Raw genomic sequence first — 23,347 nt, 5'->3', positions numbered from 1 at the left:
CTCTTCTTTTTACTTGTACTGTTTTAGCAGCCTTCTTTGTGTTTCTTTTCTTATCTTGACTTTAGTGAATTTCATCAGCGCTGAAAGTTCATGACTTTTCAGTAGCTGTAGATTTTACCTCCTCCCTACAGCAATTAGCTTCAGGCAGCTGCTGCTGCAGCTCCTCCTTAATCCAAACTGTGATCCAGGGTTTAGGCTTGAGTTTTTAACTTGTGCTTTGTCCAGTGCAGACCACCTGTCACAGCACATGCAAGAGATCAGCTCTCATACTGTAGCTTGTTGGCAGGCGTGACTGTGCCATGTATTCTACCTTTGGCTACTGTATCTTGTTAAATTTCTAACACTGGGTTTCTCAGTGTAAAGTGTAAAATGTCACCTGTTTTTATTTCATGAAGGCTCAACGTCACAGTACTACAGCAGGTAGCCTACTGTATCAACAGTCTCTAATATTGTTCATTTTGTCTAGCATTTGATTAATTATTTACCTGCAAAACATACCAGGAACTAACCACAATGAAGGTTTTTTTGGTCAATATTTCTGTCTGCATAATAAAAATGAATTCAGCAGGATTATTGAGAAATTCATACCAGGTTCAAGTGTCTCTATGGTGCAAGACTAAATGTGCTGTTATGACTCATTGATTTAACATTTAGTAATTAATAGAGACAGGTGTATACTGTACTGTGCAAAAGTCAAAATAGGGACATGTTTTTCTTATTCGTCTTCAGTCACCCTTTCAGTCTAAATTGAACTGCTTTAAAGGAAATCCAGAAAAAAGCAGTGATTTTTTTATGTGACCCTGGATCCAACAAAAGTCATGCCAACATTGTCTCTGGTGTTTCAGGCTTTGCAAATGTTTTAAGATTAGGGAGGCAAATTGAGCAGAGATCCACTAAAAGTGTCTCTTAAAATTCAAAATTATCTCTGAAATGAACCCTTAAAATTAAAAACAGGTGAAAGGTTGACCTTGATTTAACTACATTTCACAGAGTTTGAAATACTGTAAGCAGTCAAAAAATCTCCAAAAAATGCTCCAAACAATGTTTCCATGGCTGTAGAGATGATCATAGATGCTAAAAAATCCTTAAGTGAATAAAACGTTGGACTTGGACTGTTATTCAAAGATTACAGAAAGAGATTTTATGGTCTCCATAGTTTTTTGATTCAGCTTGGCGTTCCAAACTTGCGTTCTCTCCAATGTTTTCTTCAAAATTGCTCTTTTTATATTAAAACACCAAAGGCATGGACATATGAACACTAAACTTTTATAGAGCTGCATACCTGAGACCTAAAATTAAAAATGGATCTTTCAGATCAATGCATACAACTGTTTCTTCTAGCTGATTCAGCCACTGATTCAGTCAGTGATTCAGACCCTGGTCCATAAATCCTGGTGGTTTGGTTCCTGATTGCTCCGGCCACGTGTTGAGGCGTTCTTGGACAAGACGCTGAAACCTCCTGGCTACTACACATACTCATAATGTAATGTGTATTGACATGATATCTGTATCTGCATGGTCTTGTGTGCGCATGCATGTTGAATTGCTTAACCGTGCTCGGGCACTGGCCAACATTCCACACAGCTAAATGGAAGGTCAAAGGTCATGAAAAAAGCCCGGAGCCAACCTCAAAAGCTGCATATCTTTGCTATGATCTCAGCATCTGCACAACCTCACTCATTTCTGCTCAGCATATGTGTTAATTTATTGACGTACTTGCGCTTCTTGCTTTAATTAGTTTATCCCTCTGCCTTTGCACCGTTATCGCATCTGCGTCCAGCGGCAGGCCAGTGTTGTCAAGTCATCACTAAGTCAGCTACTCAGTAATGGTAACTGCATGAGGACTGGATCACAGCGGGGGGGCAGTCCCGGGATGCAGACGGTGAGTCATGATGAAAACATACAGTATAATCTACTGCAGGTACAACAAAAACTCTTCTGTGTTTGGCTTTTACAAGTAAATAGAGCATTTTCACTGGAGTCCCATTATGTCTTTGTTGATTTTAGGATGCTCTGATCAAAGAAGGGATGGGATTGTCCTTGAGTGTCAGTTTCTTTTTCATCCTTGTAGCTGTGTGTTCCCTCTCCTCTCCCCCTCAGCCTCAGCACTCCACTCTGTAATTTTGGTTTTGGGGTGTAGCCTACTCCCTGAAGACCAAACCTAACAGAAAACACAAACGGTTCCAGCAAATTTCGAACCGCAGACAAGAAAAAAACATGCAAAAACAAGATGTGGATAAAGTGGATCTTCCAATAAAAATTAACCATTTCTTTTTCAGGATGGTACCACTAACCATGGAAAATTATAGGCTGCCTATGTGGTTTGTACATTTTGTAAAATAGCAAGTGAAACAAAGGAAAGTGAAGGTTTGGGGGATAAGCTTGGTGCTAATGAAAAGGAAGAACAAAAGTTGCTAGACAGCCTAAAATTCCATGCTCATATTTTTAGACTAATCACCTGAACTCAGTTCTTCTAACTCAAATAACCATCAAAAGACATGTTCAAAGTTTAAGGTTTTTAAATCTAGTTTAGGTTTCCAATTTTTCAGAATTTAGATATTGATGTTGTAACCCTACTAAAGATCTCTGGCCTATTTACTGTCACTCTGCTATTTAAAAGGATCTGTAACTATATCATTAGGTGACCACTGTGCTGAACGCACAAAAAGACATTTCCATAACTAGTTTTCCAAAATACATTTTGCTGCTGCAGAAATATGCCTGTTTTTTCCACTGGGATTTTGCTGTTATCGTTTTTTTTGGTGGTGATGAGTGACAGTGTTTGTCAGATGTGTGTGCGCTGAACCTGTGAGGTTCAAGACAGAGGGGATAAAAGTGTGTCTACATTCACTAAAAAAGTAAAAATGGGCCAATAGGAACAGCAGGAGTTTCAAAATGACATGGAGAATGTGGAAGATGATTCATGGTGCCGGATGTGTTGTCTTTTTAACCAGGGGAGGCAGCTTCTTGGGGATGTGGCTGCCTGGGCTTGGGATGAAGTGGAAGGAAGCCGGTCGGCCTTGGAGCGTCCTGCACTGGGTCTGGTAAAGCTTAGAACACGCATGCACACGCACACGTATGCTAATGAGCAGCTCTCCTCTGTTTCTGGTGACCAGATGAAGCCAATTGTTTCCGTCCTTCCCAACAGGCACACTCCACAGACACATTACAGACAGACGTTTCTCTTATCTTTTTTTTTGTACCCAATAAATGTAATTCCAGCACAGCATTTGATCCAGTTAAGGAGAAGAGAAACCAAATATTGTAAAATATTTGGTAGAGAGATTGAGATAAGGACGAACAATAAAGTGTTTTTTTTTTTTATATTTCAGACCCCAAGAGGTCACAGTAGCATTTGTTATGCAATGAGTATTTATATTAGGAATAGAAGAAAGTTTTATTACCCAGACAAAAGGCCAAATCAATCTCAGTAGAGCACAATTAATGAGAGCTGGAGGCTTTTAACCTGTTGGACCAAGTCTGTCTGTCTTTGGTTTCTAATGTCCCCTCAGTGGAACCAGGAAGTTTTCTTAACTTCTGTGCAAACGTCTGAGAGGATTAGTGTCTTTGAATGAATCCCCCCTCAGGGGTCATAAAGGGTCACATACCTGTGACCGTTTAACTTGTTGAGTCACCAACATTGGATTAACCTATACACTGTTCTCTTCTTGTTTTATTCTTTTTTTGGAATAACATACTGTACATTTTCTTTACCACCCACTTTGTTCACAGGGAGGGTTTTGGAATTGTGAGTAAAACAAAAACCCAGATTCAGTAGGGTCCAATAAACCACAATTACACTGGGCATTTAAGGTAAAAAGCATTTACTAGATTTATTCAGCTTTTTTTACTGGCTTTCATCAAATATTTGTATCTGATTTTTCCGAATAATAAAATTTAAATATACATTATAAATACTTCCATTGTGTAGTAGAATGGAAATTTCAACTTTGCAGATACATTAGCAATCCCAAACACTAAATGGACATTAAAACAATCTTGAGAACTCACTATAACTGTAAAAAGCACCATTAAAGCAAACCTGAAGCTGGTTTGCAATAAAACTTAATAATGGCTGAAAACACATCATTCACTTCCTTTCAGGTTGCTTCAGTGCTGGTTTCCATACAGTTGTTGACAATTGCTTCCATTTCATTGGACATCAGCCTTGTGCACAGCCTAGTTAGAGACTCTTTATTTGAGCAGCAGCACATGCACTTCCCCTAGAAATAATAACAAAGACAACATCAAAGGTAGAAAAGGGGAAGAAGCCTTTTAAAGGCTTTCCTCATTGTCATGTCAGTGTGCCCTCCAGCATCATTTTACATGATACTTTTTACCTTTTATCTGCTGTTAAGGCTTCCACTGTAATCTGTAAGAATAATCATAAAATGTTTCTAATAGTAGCAACTGTATGTAGCTTCCCTTATTTAGGAAGTCTACAAATCCTCTCAATGACCTCCAAATATGCAACATTACAATAACGCTGCTTCTGTATATGGCACTATCTACTTCAGTAATGTTCAAACGTGTTGGGGTTAGGTGTGTGTGTGTGTGTGTGTGTGTGTGTGTGTGTGTGTGTGTGTGTGTGTGTGTGTGTGTGTGTGTGTGTGTGTGTGTGTGTGTGTGTGTGTGTTTGCCTGTTGTCCAAGCTGAAGAGAATGCTGCATTTACAGTAAAAAACTTTTATCACGACCTCTGCTCTGCCCATGGACACACTGATCCTCCAGAGATCCTGTAGAATTACATCAGACTCACACGCTGCCAAAAGCTGCTTTCATTTTCTTAGTAAGTCATGTTTGAGGTAGTTCCCTAAACTCAGATTTTCACAAGAACATCCTGATATGAGCACAACCACAGGTTATAATAGATAAAGACAGATTTTGCTGTAAAAGCAAAACTGTGAATCCTCTAATTTTAGACGTGCACAGGCGGTTCGTTCCAAACCTCCATAAAGGTTGGTTGCAGGCTTTAAAAGACTGAAACATCTGTGTTGACTTGTTTCTAGGCGCTTTGTCTGTCCGACAAAGTCCTACGAGGAATATTGTAACAGCGGTTTGCGTTTATGGAAAAGTGACATTGTGTTTGAGTGCATGTTAATTAGGCCACATGAAGTGTGTCCCAAGTCCACATGAAAGACAGGAACCTGAAGGTGGGGGCGGCTGTAAAATTACCCACAAGCCTAAAGTTGCTTTTGTTGTGACTATGGCAGTAAAATCTGGATACTGCACCCTGAGGCTTCAGTAACTTTTTACAAAGGTCTGGTTTGTGTATGTGCTATTTAGCGAGCAAGTACACATGCAGGCTTAATGTGATATCAGCGTCTCCAGCCGTCGCAGATTGTTAACCTTAACAGCTGATGTGAACTGTAACAAAGGCGGAATCATAAATCCCACGCCAGCAAATTCTGTTGGTTTTAATGGGATGACATGATGCAACGGTGTCAGCAGATTTTCCCACTGTGAGTGGGATCAAAGGGTAAAGTGGCATCTGGTGACTGTATGTTTGTGTTACTGCATCGTGTTGATGGGTTTTGTTTTCACTAAATCCTATCCTTTCTGCATCCCTTTGTTATTTCTACTGTACATGGGTCATAGAATCTATTGCCCTATTAATAATTATGTTTGATTTGCCCAAAAAAGGTATACACTGTGTAAAGGAGCAGATTCCCTCTAAAATAATAAAAAAAAAAACTACGTCTGCCAGGTTTCAGAGTACGGACTATCTAAAGCGCTGGAGAGGATTCAAGGTTAATTTTCAAATCGGCCTTCCACCAAAAACACCATTCATTCATTCCAAAGACCTGACTAGTGTGTTCAGTATTAACATAGGGGAACAAACGGGTTCAATTTGAGAAACAGTTTATTTAGTCCTATTCAGGGCATCGCATTGCCTCTTCACTTCATTTACAGCTTCAGTCAGAAAATCAGTGTTTATTCACTGTGTGAGAAATAGAACTTCTCTGCCAAAACAACCAAAATTTGGTGCACAATCAGTTGTAATCAAGGGTGAAGCTGAGGTCAATACCGTATGTTAGTTTCAGCCAAAGGCTTATCTGACGTTGATCTAATGACACTGGTTGGCTTTTTACTGCCACCTGGTGGACCTACCGTGCAGGTGCGCGACATTTTGTTTTCCCTGTGCTTGTTTTTCACGTTGTGTGAAAACGCTTAAAACTTTACATAACTTCAGATCAAAAGTTTTTTTGCTTATATGCAAACAATCCAAAGTGAAAACAAACTACGTATAATAAAAAAGTTATCATACCTTGCAAGCGTAATTTAGGAAGCACGCGGCGTTGTTACCTTGGCAACCAATACACGGCCGTCGGGCAGAGCAGTCCGTGATTTAGTTTAGCTAACCACGGTTAGCTGGAACTGTTCTAAACGTCCAGCAGGCTGTAGTCTTACTGTTTTTTATGACAACGACGTATGCAGAAGAGTCAACAAATTCACAAGTAAGACTTTTGCATATTTGCGTTTAGTGGTTTCGTTCGCAGACAGACACCAGAACAGTTAAGTTGCTAACTATCGTTGGCTACTTGTTGCTATAGTTACTAGGTAACGTTATAGTATAGCACAAGTTGTTAGCAGTGCGTAATTGCGATGCTTTGTTTTAAAGATAGTCTAAACACAGTAAAGACTTAATAAAACAGTCATTGTTAAGCAAATTGATTTGTTGTTTTAATTGTTTTAAAACCTGCTTTAATCCAAAAAATCGCCGTGACCCTTCTACTAAATTATATTTTTGAAAGCATACCCATCCCACATAGCCTATCCTCCCATTATCGGACTGTCTGTTTGTTCTGCCTTAGTGAGTCTGTCAGAGCCTCCCAGCAGAGAAGACCGAGAGGAAGAGGAGGGAGGAAGACGGGAGGACGCCCCTCTGGTGGCCCTCGCACCTGATGTCTCTCTCCCAGAAGAGCAGCCTTCTGCTAGTGTCACTGTTTCTGATAGTCCTGCTTTCCATTGCCTAAATGAGGTAAGACTCATAAAGACTGTATAGTAAAATCATTATAGTGTACTATGAATGTAGAATATAGGCCAGAAAAGTAATGTTTGACATAAGTGCTTGAATTTGCCAAGTGTGTAACCAGAATACTTTTTTATTCACTTGGTCAGTCACCAGAACACGGTCCCATCTATCTTCTATGTTGATATGGAATTGCTCTTTTATTGAGTTGCTTTATTGAGTCAGCACATCATTGACCTGTCGACTACTTTATACCTCCATTTTTACTGGCTTCAGGTTGCCAGCGGCGTTCAGATGTGTATATACATTTGCATGCGTGGCCTAGACACTGAAAGGAGATGCATTTAGAATGTACAGAGCCATATAGTTAGAACTTTATTCATTTTTTTATATAAAATGTGCATATCTTTTGGCATGACAGTTGAATATGATTGATAGAAAAGATCAATATTGTACAGACACACAGCTCCAAAGACACACATTTACTATGAATGCTCACAATAATGCAGTCGTCGTCAATGCATATCAACAATCAATAGACTTTGCACCGTATAACCTATGTATAATAAAAAAGCTATCATACCTTGCAAAATTAAATAAATACTGTACACATCCTTAAAATGAAATATCATTTTCCATCGTTCTCATTCACAAGGGATATAAATTGGAAGTGATGCTATACAGTTTTCTAACATTAGGCTGCAGTATTGTACAAATGATACGCTGGGGGTGGATATTTTACACATGAATATGGTGTATGGCCTCACAAGACATGAATGCACACAGATATTTGGAACAAATTTTGTTTTTGCAGCTTTTGTTGTTCTTGTCAAGAATTTAGGCTGTAATTGTAAATGCAGAACGTAGTCAGTAAAATTTTAATAAAAATGTATTTTAGACTGCATATAAATACTAGGATTTTCTATGGTATACCACATAGTAAGTGAGATTGTTGCCTGTAGAGTGTTGTGTATCACTGCCTGGGGTTCTTTTTTTAATTTGAATCTGACTCATGCATATAGTCTTTCACAATAAATTTCAGAAACACCTAAAACTATATCATCAGCTCTCATATACCTCACTTGAGTGGCCGCTGTTAATTATGAAATCATTTAGAGTGGAGGAAATGATAGCTCATTAGTTTTTACTACAACAGTGTGCTGTGCTGTGTCTGAGCCAGGTTTATAGCAAGAGGCAGCAGAACAGACGGTGGAGAAATGTCAAGAGAAACGGTGAAAAGTCTCTCATGGAAACCCTTCCTATCACATCATTGGCCCAGTAGACGATGGGCTTTACACTGTATGAGTGCTTTTACATTAGCCTGTCATCATACATAGTCCAGATTTTAACACATCCTCATTTACATACAGCATTTTATCATTATATTCACTACATTGGATCAAAATATTAAGAGATGCATTTCTTTCACAATTTAGTTATCACTGCATTTAAACTGTCTAAAGGGCTTGTAGTCTTTTTGTGTATGTGTATACTGTATGCATGTACAGAGTGTACACGTAAATGTCTGCAAGTGCATGACTACTGTATATGCATGTTTATGAAAGTCTAGCTGTTCTTCCATTTTTTTATTGTCATTTTCTATCCGTCCATCTAAAAGGACACCCGTTATTGTCCCCCTGTCTTTTTATGGAGCATAATTCTTTGGCCGTATCATCATTTTGACAGTTTTGAAGGCCTGCCTGTAGTTGGTAGGGTAGTACTCTGTTGACATATTGTGCCATGTTCCCCAGAAGATCCCATTCCTGACTCCCTTGTACCTCTTGTGATAGTACTTTCCGTTGAGGTTAGCGGACATGCAGGCGTCAAACCACCAGCCAGAGCTGTAGTATGCACCGCAGTTCCCAGAGGGGTACATGTCGTTGTCGCGGTCAGGCGTGGAGAAAAACTTCTGGTCATGGTTGAAATGCTTGTTGAAACTGAGAGCATTCCCTGCAGTCCCACTACAATGACACATCAATATACAAATGTTGTATTCCTCCAATATAAATATTTAATCATACATGCATACATTTACAGAATCCAGTATTTTACCTGAAACCACTGACAGACAGCCGGTAGAGCAGGAAGTCATTGGCCACATAGAACTGGTCATACTTTGCATATTCCCGGACACCCTCAAAGTCCTCCAGCTCAATGCGCAAAACCATGTCTTTGGCTTTTGTCAGCAAGTGGATATGGTCATTGCCCAACCAGAACTCACCTCTACAGGAGGAAAGAAGGCAAATAGATAATAGAAAGGACATGGGATGGGACGAATAGGACCACATTGAGATATCAAACGCTATACCTGTACACTTGATTTAAAATTTGATATATTGGCTCAAACTCAATTTACCTATTGCCACAGGGAAGGAGATGAAAAACAAAATACAAGGGCAGTGTAATGAGACATGCTTTTAGTGGGAAGTAATATAACATATTTAGATAACCAGCCTAGTTGTGGAAGAGGAGGAATATTCAAAATATTAAGAGGAGGAATATTCAAAATATATAATAAATTTATATATAGGATATATTATTACAGAGAAATGTTGAATAACAGGTGTTGGTTTTTTCTGTTTAGTTGAGTCCACCCTATTGTTAGTTTAGCAAATGATACATTCCTGGTTGGATAAGGTACAGTATAAGATTACTCCTTAGGGTGTTGGGGGGCACTTAGCAGTTTTATGTGAGGTGATATGTTTTTAGGTGTTCTATTTTTCTTGCCTTCCTACATTTTATTAAATTAACAGCTTTATTTGCATGTACTTTCAGTATTATTTTTCAGTCGTGCTGCTGCTCAGTTACAGGCAGCTTTACTACAGCACAGTCACAATGCAAAAAAAAATCACATTTGTGGTACATACCTGAGGTTCCCAAAGCCCTTTTTATACTCAGCCCATGTGCGATTGAAGCTGACAGAGCCATCGAGCCGTTGCTGTATCACGGTCCAACCACCTCCATATGACTCCATGTCACAAAAAACTTCAAATGTCCCATTGCGTGCATCAGGTGTCACACGATAAACGCCGCTCTTTCTGACCTCCAGCACATTGTAGTCTGAACAGTCCCTAGGGGCTAAAATAACTGCAGGGAGATAGAGAAAAAATGTATTTAAAAAAGGCCACATTTATGGCAATGTTACAGGATGATATGAAGGAATCCTATTCAGTGCCAAACCAATGAACCTGGATAAGGCAGACTAATGGAAATAATAGAAATATAAAAGATAATTTAGTCAGAAATATACTAATATGCTTTAGCCAGTGTCTATGTGTGGAAGTTCTCATTCCTACAATAATTTCCAGGAAATTTGTTCTAACACACAAGTTCACCATGTCTTTTTTTTAAACCAAGCTGTTCCTCTGACTTAAAGAAATTGCTGTAAATCTGAGAGTCAAAGTAATTTTATGATTTTATGGTTTTATATACATTTTATGAAAGATATGAAATGGCTACATCACTGAATACTGTCCTTCAGTTATGATTTTAGTATTGATACAATGGTAGTAATGATGGTAATTCTGCCTAGTGGCTCCATAGGTTATGAAAGAGTAGGGTGGTCAGTTTCTTAAGGCAGGGAGGGCACGAGGGCATGAGTAGTTAGGTAGAGAATGTGGTACTTCCTAATACCATTAGTTTGGTTAGCATCGCCTCAGTATTAAATGAGAAAGCATTTGTAACTTGTAGATGGTCTACGCAATAAAAGCAATGTTAATTTGTTTTTTGCCGTTTTTTTTAATCACATTTCACTGATTAGTTCAGGTGCAGAATGGGTGGCTTTGGTAGATTACCCTATAGGAAAGTGGTCCAGGAGTAAAGTGTGAGGTTAAAATGTATCATTGTCACAGCAACGGCTCTGTCTGCACTTGGCATTCACAGTATTGACCCGTAAATTCTTGCAGTATCTACTTGATTTGAAGTGCCTGGCTGCAGTTTCTCCACACATCCCGTTGTCCCTGTTTGTCCCTATCTTTCTGACCTGACCGACAGCATCCCTTGACAGACATGAACCATCTCATCTCACTGCCTCTGGCTCTGTGCCTGACCTAAATAACTCTTATATCAGCCACTCACTAATGCTACTGACTGTTGGCTTATTGGCTGTGTGACTTTTGAGGTGACTGAATCAAATTAATGTCAATTGCTCTGCCTCCTTCCATGCTTAGTAACGTCCATAATTTCACAAGTGGTATTCTGCCCTTTTAAAGTTGATCATTTGGATGACAGATTGACAAAATGACACACTTTCATAGATGACTTCTTGACTGCTTGAATATCTCATTGACTGGAGACAGATGATGATTGGTGTAAAAGGAAGACAAGTCTGTTATCAGCTGTGTTCTGTGACAGCCAGACCTCATGTAAGATTAGCACATGCTACGTCTTTCCAAAGTCAAAGTGTAATCTCACACTACTGTCAGTTCTAAGTGAAAGAAACTAATCAAAAACCAACACGCTTCGTTTAGGAAGTTGTCGTGAAATTGCAGACGAGCAGTTCCTGAAAATGTAGCACATTCATTTTGTTTATAATTGAGTTAATGGAGCTGAACAGTAACATGAATTGCTGTCTATTCACCTCAAGGCCCTAATAAGTCTTGCAAGAGTGGAAGTAGAGATAAGTGTTGGCAGCGTGGATGAGAATGGGCAAAGAGGGTGAAATAAATGCTTACAGCCCTGTGAGCAGGGAGTGATACAAGCATCTTTACAAATGCATTAGTAGTATCTAATAATGTGCATTGGTTTAAAGGTTTAAGTATAACATGGTGTGGTTATCAACTGTACATTGTGCAGCACAATTATTTTGGGGTTTTTTTTTCAACCAGAACAAAATAGTTGTTAATGGCTAAATGAAGGAGCTACTGTTTTCCACCATGGACTGAGTGAGTAACATTTGGCTGCCAGTTATCCATCATTACTGCTCTGATATGGTTATAAACACATCTGTCTCATGACATCTGCTCAGTGATGTCTCGTAATCTCTTCAGATGGTCACTTTACTAGCGCTCACCTAAAAAATGAGCTGATATTTATTTTGCGCAAATCTAGCGTTCAGGGGTTATTTACTGATCTGACGGCAGTTTGGCAGCTGTATAGTTTATTCTGGAGTCGAGGAAGCCAGGAGAGATTGCTTTACTAAGCACTTTTGATATTGTGATAAACAGGTGGAGAACATTTCTTCGCTCAAGGGTTTTTTTCACTACAGTATGTTATTAATAACAGGTTGAGGGCCTTATTGATTCAGACGAGATAAATTCACATTGCAAAAGGTTATTTTGTGACTCTCAATTTAACAGCATTTGTAGTGTTGCCTATACTGTGCAACTGCAGAGGTCTTATGCTGAAATTTGGTTTCCACATTCCACCATTTATATCTTCTTTGCCTCACTTTTATTCACGTCACACACCAATCAGGCACAATTTCCGAACTTGCATCTAAATAAATAGCCAGTTTCTCTAAAGACAGGTGTTACTGACCCTGTGTGCTATATGACTAATGCTGAGAAATCCGCCTACTTTACATGTGGTGATGTTTACAAGAGACAATCAGGCAGTTGTTTCATGCAGGAATGAGCACTCAAGAGCATGACCTCATGACAGAGAGGTAGGGACACAGTAGAGAAATAAAAGAACATGCAACCAAGATAAGGAGCTAAACAGGAAAAATAATTACACTGCAGAAATATTAATAGTAGGATGCTGCTTGATATCATTGACAGTCAGGGAAGAAATGCAAAAAAGAGGAATTGTTGGGATTGTTTTCACACCACTGTCCCAGCTAATCTGCTTGGAAACGGCTCACACATATTCCATAAAAAAGCCCTAGTACAGGACCACATTCACTCCTGCAGTATCCAGATTATTATTCTGTTTCACTCTGGAAAGTGGCCGGTATTTCAACTGCAGCTTCATCTAAGTAATCTTTTACCTCACTGTAGTAGAATGTTTGTCTTGCTCTATTGATGTCTCACACAGTCTCCATGAGATTCAACTCCCTTAAGGGAGGGAGTATTATATATAGGGTTTTTTTTAAATATTCACACTATTTAGCGCTGTTGGAGCCAAGTATCAGTCATGCTTCTCCCTTTTTTAACTTAATGCTTATGGAGAGTTGAACGCTGGGGCATTGGCTCTAGTTGTATAACAGGTCATTTGTATTTTTGCTCTAGTCCTATTGCTTTGCTCATGCACATTATGATTTCAACTCAAAGCTATTTTAGTTTAGGAATTAGTTACAACTACGGGGAACTTTAGTGGACATGGATACTGTCGCTATTGTTGGTAAATTAAATTTGTTATATCCTGATTTTACAAGACTGACTAAAATATGTAACGTAATACACATCTGTAATAGTGAAAGTATGTTGCAAGAAGCAACAGTGCACAGTTAACAAGAACATGATGCGCATGGAAAATTTAATTTCCCAGAAAGACAGACACTGGGTGAAGGTGACCACCCATAGTTTGGTTGTTTGCAGCGCTTACGAGTTGCCATGTTCACTTAGGCTTGATTGGATAGATCTTATGCCAGATAATTCCCCTCTCAACGACCCAAACAGGAGTTTCATTACATAACATCTGTGGGGATTTTTTTAATGAAAAAACAGAAACAGAAAAAGAAAGAGAAGGGGTTTCGAGCTGAAAGAGAATGCATCCTGTAAAAGAAACGAAGAGGAGAGAGAGAGCTTTTTAGGTAAGAATGAAAGGCTAAACCATTTGATTAAGGCAGGCTTACACTGGGGGGTGTTCTGTACTGCACACTCCGTAGTGCAGGTGGAGCTGAGCTTGTTGACCATACCAGTGATGTTCTCCACTCGTCTGTCCACCACTTCCTGCACGTTGTCCATGTTGAGCAGGTTGAGCCCCTCCAGACGACCCTGCAGAGCAGAGATCTGGGTCCGGGCGTTGCGCAAGCTAGCTGACATCTTATTTAGCTTCACCTGGGAATGGCCAGAGTGTTGGGAAATTACTTCTGTGCACCGCATACAAAGCAGGTGGATTACTGAAGTCACCACCCTCCCTCTTTGTTTTATCTGCCTATTTAAATTTTAGAATGGAAACTTGTCTGTGTGATTACTGTCTGTCTGCCACAGTGGCAAAGAGTCAACAAGCTTACCAGACAGAACAAAATTTTGACTGGTTTCTAATGCTGATTCCCCACCCAGTTTACAGTACCAGGAATTTTCCCTGGCGGGTTGCTGCCAGGTCTTTCAACATCTGGACAGTTTACATTCCATCTGGCTACATTTGATTAGACATGTATCTGACGTGTCCAGAATTTGTTTAAAAAGCCTGTAGTGTGTTGAGATCAGTTTCACCAAAATCTTTACAAGGCTGTAGAAATTTAATGGGTTTTAATAGAAGAACATTAACTGGTGCATTGGCGCTGCTGCACTGTTTATATAGTGTAGTCTATTAAAAATGTTTATCTAATAATGTACTAGAATTTTATACTTGATTTAAAGCCCACTTCAAAGTTTGCTGTCTACACAGGAGTATGAATTACAGCCTAATTGTAATTACATCTAAACGGCATGTTACTATTGATGGTTTTGAGGCATTCCTCAAACACATTTCATTGGTTTACTTTAAAGGGTGGTCATGCCAACAGCACCCAGCAAATTCCTGATTTTTATTTTTACAAAAAGCCTCTTAAGAGGAATCTGTGCTCCTACCTGCATCTCCTGCATAGTAGCTGGACTTGGTGTAATTTTCCCAAAATTAGAGCCTTGCCAGAGTCCAGTGCCATCCGCGGTATCTCCCCTCTCCTCCTGGCTGGACCCCACTTGCACCTCCTGTATTTTCTTGTCCACTTTAGTTTCTCCTTCAGCATCCCTTTGTATCTGATCAGCTTGCTGATGTTCGAAATCTACCCTGCCTCGTGTCCCACAACATTCCTGGCACCCATTCTTCAACTTGTTTACCACCTCCTTCAGGCTCTGCAGTTCCTTCATCGTCTTTTCCAACAGTCTGAACTGCTTGGGCAGTTGGATGGTGAGGGGAGGCAAAGTGACCTGGTAAAGGCAGTCCTCCCCGTCCTCCGCCCCGGAGCTCCCGCACTGCCCCAAGGGTCTGAGTTTCATGGGGCAGGAGGTGGGGGAACCAGATTCAAATCCCGAAGTGTGAGGTCCTCTAGTGTCCCATCTCTGGTGTAAGTTGAAATCCGCTGCCCCGCTGGTGCATGGCACCAAGGTGACTGCGAGCAGGAGTGTGGCACAAAGGCAAAGAACAACTGTCCTCATTTTTCTGTGTGAGCTTTGTAAAGTACAAAAAAATGAAGGTGATGTGAGAAACCACGACACTTACGATAACTGAAGGTTAGTGTATGCGTGTATGTGGACTGCTACGCAGGTATGTGCAGCTGTCTGTAAATAAAGTATGTGTATGTAAGGAAATGTGTGTCCAGTGTCTCGTTGGTTTGAGCGTGTGTGTCTGAGCGCAGCCTGCAGGAAGGGAGCGAGTGCAGGGGAACTGCTGCTGCCTCAGATAGCTGTGTCATTAATATCAGGACGAGAGAGGGAGGGAGAGAAGCAGAGAGACATAGGAGAGCGGAGGAGAAAGGGCGGGTGCTCAGTTACAGAGGATGGGAGGGGCATCACTATTGCGTAAGGTAAAACCCCATTTCAATGGAATCGTGAGAGCATTTCATGCTGGAAATGAAAGTAGAGAGAAAAAATTAAGATGAAAATGGCTCCTTGTCTGTGGTTTGTGCACTATTCAGGAATTTGGACATTTAACTAATGGTCATTGCATATTTTATAACATTTGGTTTTTGATTCCAAAATTTAGTGCTTTGGTGCTAACACCATATTAAAGTAAATCAGCTTGGCATACAGAAGGGTTTCTGTGTTTTATGTTGGTGTCCTGTTAGTGAAATATTCAGAGAGGGGAGTGTCAAAATGGAGCTTTCCTAAAAGTACCTCAATTCACTGTGTCAGGATTTTTTTTTTCCTGGATTTGCCAACAGGAACAAAATGTGGAAACTGACCAGCAGTTCATCTGGTATCAACAATAACTGGCACGATCCACTTACCACAGGCCACTGAAAAGGACTGACTGATAAAAATGTTTAGTTGTCCTTATAACAGATACTGTATGCTACGAAAGCTGCTACAGTTTTCCCATGAATGGTGCGGTTACACAATGGAGTATTTAATTTAAAATTTATTAAAGCTAATTGCTGTTGTGTCAGATGGATAGATTTATGTACTGGCTTGCTGATGTGTCTGTACATTCAACAAAGTGAGCGTGTAATGAGGCCCTTATTAATAAATGAACTTATACTATGTATAATAACAATTGCACTCACAGTACTGTATAGTGTCCCTCAAAAACTATTAGTTATACATTAGCCAATCAAATGAAGCAATGAAAGTTATTAAAACGTGTTGTTTGTTATTATGAGCCAAAGTTGGCGTCCGTCCACCCATTGACTCAGTCTGGATGTTACTCACTAAACTTTTAGGAAGTTTATTAACTTGGCAGTGACTGTTTGTTTGTGGGACATGGCTATTGTTTCAATTTATGAAGTGATTCATAACCACAGGTCACATAATGGAATTTCTACTCCAGGGCGGTAGATGTCTCTTGTGCACGTCATATTTCCGGAGAAGTGACACGGTTTGCGTAATTGATTTTCTTCTCCAGAAGTGGCACTCAGCCCTGTCAGAGGAGTGCTCCAGACAGGAAGAGGTTGTGGCACAAAAACTTCTCCTAACAAAGTGATTCAATCTGGCAGTAGGCCCAACTCCAATTCAAGCAGTCAATATAAGGACATAAAGGTAGAGATACACACAGATGGTTCTCTTCATCACTCGGTGGAATGCAATGCGGTGCCTCATGTCGCTGGTCATTATTTTTCTCCCTGAGGGTGCAGAGTATCAAAGCTCTCAGGATCTTTTTGTTACACACTTCACATACTTTTGGCATCACCCACTTGTATTATGAAAATACTGGGCTGGTGTTCAGTAATACCCTGCATGCTTAGCCAGACGTGTGTACAGTTGTTTGGTCTGGCTTAGGAGTACATCAACAAATACTGCACATACTCTTTATCAGTATGTCTACATAAGTATATTGTAGACATTGCTTCTATCACTTTGAGAAGCTTTTAATACTGCCTTAAATCTGCTTCAGCTTCAGATGAATGTTTTGTAGACTATATTTAGAGTACAGTGTGTCACTAATGAACAGAACACTGAGGTCTTTCACGTATTTTATATAGAAATGACATTTTATGTGACAGTAGGGCCATTTTGTATATTGTTGTAATGTTTAACCTCTCTATAATTTATGATCTATAATCAAAAGAGATGTAGGAGTTAAATCTCATGCTTGAAATGATGTGTAATCCTAGTCAAGTGTTTTTCCGTGTAATGGTGTGACCTTGGATGGCTGCTAATGTGAATGGAATGAAACACAAGAATAAATCATATTAACCTCAGCCCTAATCTACATCATTCACAGCGTCCATATCTCTGTCCTTTCAGCCCTTGGAATGTGGTTGGAAATTCACAACATTTTGTAATAGCCAGATAAACAATAATGAAATGAATCTAAAAACATAATCTGCTATCCCTAATGTCAGAAAGTCGGGACGGGATATCTGTGTGTGTGTGTGTGTGTGTGTGTGTGTGTGTGTGTGTGTGTGTGTGTGTGTGTGTGTGTGTGTGTGTGTGTGTGTGTGTGTGTGTGTGTGTGTGTGTGTGTGTGTTCGTTTACCTGTTAGTCAGTTCAACCTGAGATATCCTGAGTCCTGCAGCCTTTTGATACAGACAAAGCTATCCCTCATTATTCCACACACCCAACCTGCCTTTCACGATAAGAGAAACAACAGCTATCCTCTGTTTCTATCACTCTTACACAAAGATCTGCCTCATGAAGGAGAAATTTAACTCCGACTGATAATTGTTACAGTATATTCTCTGCTCAATGCCATGATTTGTTCCTGCCAACGTTTCACAGCTCTGTCTTTTGTAAATCATTTAAATGGTACCTGAATGTTACCTCTGACATTACTTATCATAAAGAATGAGCTATTTGCAATACCTTTCCCTTTGGTTTACACTTACGTAGTTTTGTTTTTCCTTCTGAAAATGATAAGGTGTTCTGACTCTACTGCACCTGGTTTTCTTCAGAGATTTTTGCACTCAGTCAAGTTCACTTTGATAAACAAAACGGCAATGTTTAACTGTACGATTATGTAATCAAACTTCCTTAGGGTCGCTAATCATTCATTTTTATAGTAAATTATGATTTTGTGTTTTCCAGTTGTTGTCTCTGGGCAAGATCAGTCAGATCAAAGCAGCCAAAATGAAAGCCAGCTACAAGCTGCTGCATGACACTTTAAAGAGGTAAGTTATTCTCTTGCCTCTATACAACCAGGAGGTATTAGTGTTAAGGCTAGTATTTTGGAGCAATATTTGACTGTATGCTTTAGCCATCTGTTCCACCACTGTAGAAAATTAGGAAAGTATTGACCTTTTACAGCCTTAAATGACATTGAATATATCTTAAGCATCATTAGTTCTTTCACAATGTAGTATATTATAGTACTTTCAATTTTGTTAACATACTGTAGTATATGAGTATACACTAGTATACACTAAATAGTATACACTAGCTTCATTGTGGACGTGAATCTACCATAAATCTGTGTGTCATGTCACTTTAACACAGTTACTGTAGTAATATAGTGTCTACACTACATCTCACTTAATCTTTTCACTCAACAGTACTCAGGACTCTGAGATTCAGCTCCTGAGAGAGGCAAAGAGGTGCCGTGCTGAGCTGGAGAAGCTGCGAGCTGAGGTGGCGAAAACAGAGGAGCAGAGCACCTCAGAGCAGCCTGAAAGTGAGGTCAACAAACTGAGGCAAGAGCTACTCCAGGCATACAATGAACTGAAAGCTGCTGAAGACCGAGAATACAAGGCACAACTCAGGCTGAAATGGTGAAATCATATTTTAATACATCAGTAGAGTAAACATATAATTGTAACAATTCCTCATTCTGCAATTTTCATTTTCAGCCCGACTTTGAATCAGCACACAGACAAAGCTCACAGGAGGACAGGAGATAGAGGAGGGAAAGGATAGACAGAGGTGAAGAGAGAAGTTATTTACTGGACAGCATGTTTGTAGACCCCCCAACACCACCCCACCCCCACCCCGTAGAATGCACCAAGATAACAAATGATAATTACGGTCAAGTTAATACAGAGGTACGGTACGGGAGGCAACATCTTGGCACATTTTTACTGAATTGAGAGGGAGGAGAAGGTGAGAGTGACTGTGGAATGATAGGAGGCATACGCTGTGTCTGGACAAAGACATTTTACACTAATAGAAATCAAAACCTATTACATTTAGATGTGAATTTTATTGCCAGTGTCCAACCATAATAACTGTTTGTGTTCTTGTTGCATTGATTTGTTTTTTAATGTAATGATAGTGATCAGCGTTGTATCTAGCAGTTTTTATAATCTGCGCCTCAGTCTTATTTATTGGTAATTCTGTGTCTGTGTGTACTGTCTCTCTGCACCGTTGTGCCTGAAACAGAGGTCATATGTCAAGTTACTATATGTTGTATATGCCATTATATTTCTGTAATGTTTTTGGTTTAACGTTAATGGCTTGGTTTTCTATGTTCTGTTCAGCTAAACTTTCTTGTTGTCTGGTTGACGTTTAGACCCTTAAATTGCCAGCATTTTTGTATGGCAGAGACAGAATAGGTCTCCCACGTATTTTCTAATGAAATTACCTTTCATCAGTTCTTCCTTAAATTCACTCAGCACCAATATCTACATGTATGTGTCCAAATAGTTCCCACAAATACACATACACCCACGCGTCAGAAAAAAATAACAATCACTTGAGTGTCTCTCTCTTCTGTAAACAAACTACTCTTCAAAGACCTACGGAGAGTTAATGAAACAATGCTGAGCACCATTAGATAAACCAGATTTAAATATTACTTATTATAATATTTATTGGGGACCTGCAAAACAGACAAAATTAGTTGGGAAGATTTTTTTGTAAGTTAAAGCACCAGAAATTGTTAGTGTCCAGCAGGTTTGTTCCTACAGTATTTGTGCAATGCATACCAAGTAAACGTTTGGCAAAGTCCCAAGACTTTGGGGGAAGGAAACTGAGCATAAAAAGATGAACTAATCGCAGCTACATACTCTAGGTTATTAGAAGTCACTAGTGTGGAGAAACCAAAAAGTTCCTGGAAAATAAAGATATGAGGGTCAAAGAGCCTTAAATGAGTAAAGGTCAGAAAAATTAAATATTTTGTGCCGTTCCTACTACAGTTCTAATTTAATTATGAATAGAGCTCTCAACTCTGTTATAGCTGAGCAATATTAGATCTCATCACCCAAACCCAGCACAATAGTGCAACAATATAAGTTGTTGGAGGCAGTGATTTTAGTGCAGAGCACACACATTGAAGCAGAGAGTTGTAGGACCAGCAATAGCTGATATTAAGTGAAAAGCACTTACAGAGCGTTCTCCAAGTGTGCCCTGAGTGTGCATATTAGTTGTGTAGTCACTCCTCAAGAGTTCAGTTTCTGCCCCTCTTTGTACCCTTTCTCCCCCCCCCGTCTTGACGTCTTCTGTTCTTTTTACCCATCCCTCTCCGGCCAGCAGCCTGCGTATGACAAGCAGATGCTCGCCATGCAAATACTTCTTTGCCTTTTACAAATTTGCACCCTTTATCTTTGGCCAAACAGACACAAAGGAAATCAGCACTTTTTCCAGTCACATATTTTAGCATTCATGCAGTTTTCTCGCACATTTTTTTTCTTCAATATATCAACTTGTCAGGAAGATTAATATCATTTACTTTGTGAAACGTGCAGCTGTACCCTATGTGCCTTTGTAAAATTTTTCACAATGACAAAGCTGACTAGAAATTATTTCATACAAACTTTAATGAACTACTCAAAAACAGTCTGCCAATGGGAAATAAAAAATTCATAGATTTTTTTAATGCCCATTTATAAAACCTGGGATGTTTGTGCTGTACTGCATGTATATACTGTTTTTGCCAGAGTTGCATTTATTGAAGGTTTTGCTAATACAAAGAACCAAAACCCTTTTGGCAACTAGTTTAATAATATGGACTATTCAGCTTTATTTTTGTGCTTTCAAGTAAAACAGTTAACTGGAAACTGATTCAGCATGTTCTGTAAGTGTAAATGCAGGATCCTACAGTTTGACGCTATTTCTCTTTCACTGGAAGCAGGAACTGAAACGTATTGTTCCTTTTTTTAATGCCCTAATAATTTTCCTCTTTCTTCACACTTATGTTCCTGTCTCTTCTCAACACCTTACCTTACATCACCTCCACGCAGTCTCTGGGAAGAGAAGCACTATCTGGAGAAAGAGAATGAGACTGAGCCAGAACCTGCTGTAAGTTCATCATTGCACCATCCAGGTCTAGTTTCAGAGGCATGGATTACAACTGCCTCAGGTCTTTAAGGGGATAAATACAGGTTCTACGTGAAGGCTTCATCCTGGCTTAATCCGGTATTATGAGAACCTGCCACTGGCTTTATTTGGTCCATTTAAAAAAGTGAAGCCAGAAGTATTTTGTATTCAAGAAATTGACTTTGTACATATTAGGACAACACTGGCAGCTCCAGTGAAAGACAAAATGTACCATTTAGCCACCATTAAAAGAACCACTATTCAAATAAAATAGCCCTAAAACTATCAAGCAATACTTAGTAGGAGGGTTCCACCTCACACATAGGGAATACGCCACAACACATGAATAATAAAATACTGAAAATCTACATTTCAAACGTGGGAATATTATTCAAATATTGAACAGAACAAGAAGCTGCTGCCTTTACCAGAACAGTTTAGGAGATTTATTCTTTATGTAATGGAGAGAACTGTACTGTACTGTATGTGGAAAAGGTTGTCTTATAAATCACTTCTCCATTATCTCTAATGAAAACACTTCTTCTTTCTCTGTCCCACACAAATGTGATTAATAATGTTTTTCATAACTGAGGCCTCACATACTTTGTTGGTTCTTTCTGTACAGTTGCACAAAAGAACAATCTGGCTTTAAAGTTACAAGCTAAAACGAATACACATTATTTTTTCTTTCATCAACAGTGGACTTGACTCGAACTTTGAAATCCTAATCAGAGTAGAATTCTGAGTGGATTAGTTTAGCACTAAATTATTCATCAATACACTAAAAGATAAAGAAAGAAAGAAATGTGATCTCTTCAGAGCACAAATGTATCATTTACAAAAAGAAAGTGAGAAGCCTGACAACAAAATGGAAACAATGTTTTTGTTGTGTCTGAACTTTTTGTCATCATAAAAATCTTCATATGAGATCTGATGCTTGCTGTTGTTGAGTTCTGCAGGAGCTGGAGAACAGAGCAAGGTTCCTGCATGAGAAGTATGGGGATCTGAAGAAAGAGGTGACCCAGAGACAACTGGAAGTCAGGTATATGCTAAGTTTGTAACTTATACTGTATTTACTGTATCCAGTTGGTGTAATTTTTGTCATTTGACATTACTCTCTGTAGTGTGTGTTTTATTGAGTATGATTTTCGCTGATTTCGTGGTTTGCCGTTTGAGTCTTTTAAGATCCACTTCTTGGTAAATACATGTGCTTCTGGGTGTACTGTATCTTGCTTTAACATGCTTCACAGGCGTCTGACAGAAGATGTGGCAGCCCATGAAATGCAGATACTAAAAGAACAGAAAGAGCTGGAGCAGCAGAAGGAGATCATAAAGCTCAAAGAGGTCTTTGTGTGTGTGAGCATGTCTGTAGGGGGGTAGCATGGCTTAGAGTGCCTCATCAGTAAACTAACAAATAATGTATGTGTGTCTTGTGTTATAAGGCTGAAAAAGCTCAGCTCATCAGCATCCCTGACCAGATTTTAAAGATGATTGAGAGGAAGTCCTCTAACAGGGAGTAAGTATGTGGCCCCATGATATTCTTTAATAGGGAGCAGGAGGAACGATACTGCCTTAAACACTGGGAATAAAAATGAGGCAGTTAAAGCCCTATAGTGAGACAATACTGACTAAAGCAGAAACACCTTTTCATCAGTAGAATCCTTTTGTAATCTGCCTCATCTTTTCAACCTGGAGCAGTCAGATAAACTGGATTTAGCCGGATGACCTCTGAATTATTTCTTATGATATAAAGAACACTAATGCCCCTACTTGTTTTTGGTGGCGACAAATAGCAGTCAGCACGTCTACATTCTCTTCTGCCTCATCTGGTTTTTCTGTTTGCAGCTACACCCTTTTTAAACATTGAAAATCTGTGAAAATTAATATTTTAATTTCAATTTAGAAATAATTAAATTAGCTCTTCTTTATAGTGGAAGTAAAA

The 23,347-nt window shown here is 39.3% G+C and overlaps 2 protein-coding genes across 2 annotated transcripts in view; one reads left to right on the top strand and one right to left on the bottom strand.

Moving 5' to 3' along the window:
- Window positions 1–6,317: 6,317 nt before the first annotated feature.
- The window catches only part of ccdc146 (coiled-coil domain containing 146), a 32,269-nt gene continuing 15,239 nt past the window's right edge, over window positions 6,318–23,347 (top strand). Inside the window, exons 1-8 of the mRNA XM_029161398.3 lie at window positions 6,318–6,457; window positions 6,815–6,981; window positions 18,244–18,326; window positions 18,708–18,923; window positions 21,330–21,387; window positions 22,365–22,447; window positions 22,656–22,749; window positions 22,848–22,921. Of these exons, the coding sequence (XP_029017231.1) occupies window position 6,457; window positions 6,815–6,981; window positions 18,244–18,326; window positions 18,708–18,923; window positions 21,330–21,387; window positions 22,365–22,447; window positions 22,656–22,749; window positions 22,848–22,921 (776 nt within the window). The 5' untranslated portion in view covers window positions 6,318–6,456. The remainder of the gene's footprint in view (window positions 6,458–6,814; window positions 6,982–18,243; window positions 18,327–18,707; window positions 18,924–21,329; window positions 21,388–22,364; window positions 22,448–22,655; window positions 22,750–22,847; window positions 22,922–23,347) is intronic.
- On the bottom strand, window positions 7,325–15,471 carry fgl2a (fibrinogen-like 2a). The gene is made up of 5 exons (XM_029161406.3): window positions 14,649–15,471; window positions 13,709–13,913; window positions 9,840–10,059; window positions 9,025–9,195; window positions 7,325–8,933 (listed from the first exon to the last, which is right to left on the bottom strand). The coding sequence occupies exons 1-5, from the start codon at window positions 15,213–15,215 to the stop codon at window positions 8,618–8,620; spliced, it is 1,479 nt and encodes a 492-aa protein (XP_029017239.1). The 5' UTR covers window positions 15,216–15,471; the 3' UTR covers window positions 7,325–8,617.

The sequence above is a fragment of the Betta splendens genome, chromosome 9 (assembly GCF_900634795.4).
Source record: "Betta splendens chromosome 9, fBetSpl5.4, whole genome shotgun sequence".
Classification (NCBI taxonomy): domain Eukaryota; kingdom Metazoa; phylum Chordata; class Actinopteri; order Anabantiformes; family Osphronemidae; genus Betta; species Betta splendens.
Note: the sequence above shows the minus strand (reverse complement) of the source record. Positions and strands in the feature narration are given on the sequence as shown.

Coding starts and splice junctions, on each gene's coding strand:
- fgl2a (XM_029161406.3), bottom strand. CDS start 15,215: ATGAGGACAGTTGTTCTTTGCCTTTGTGCCACACTCCTGCTCGCAGTC. Junction 13,914..14,648: donor CTACTATGCAGGAGATGCAG/GTAGGAGCACAG, acceptor GGCCATTCCCAG/GTGAAGCTAAATAAGATGTC. Junction 9,196..9,839: donor AAGGGCTTTGGGAACCTCAG/GTATGTACCACA, acceptor TTCCTCCTGTAG/AGGTGAGTTCTGGTTGGGCA.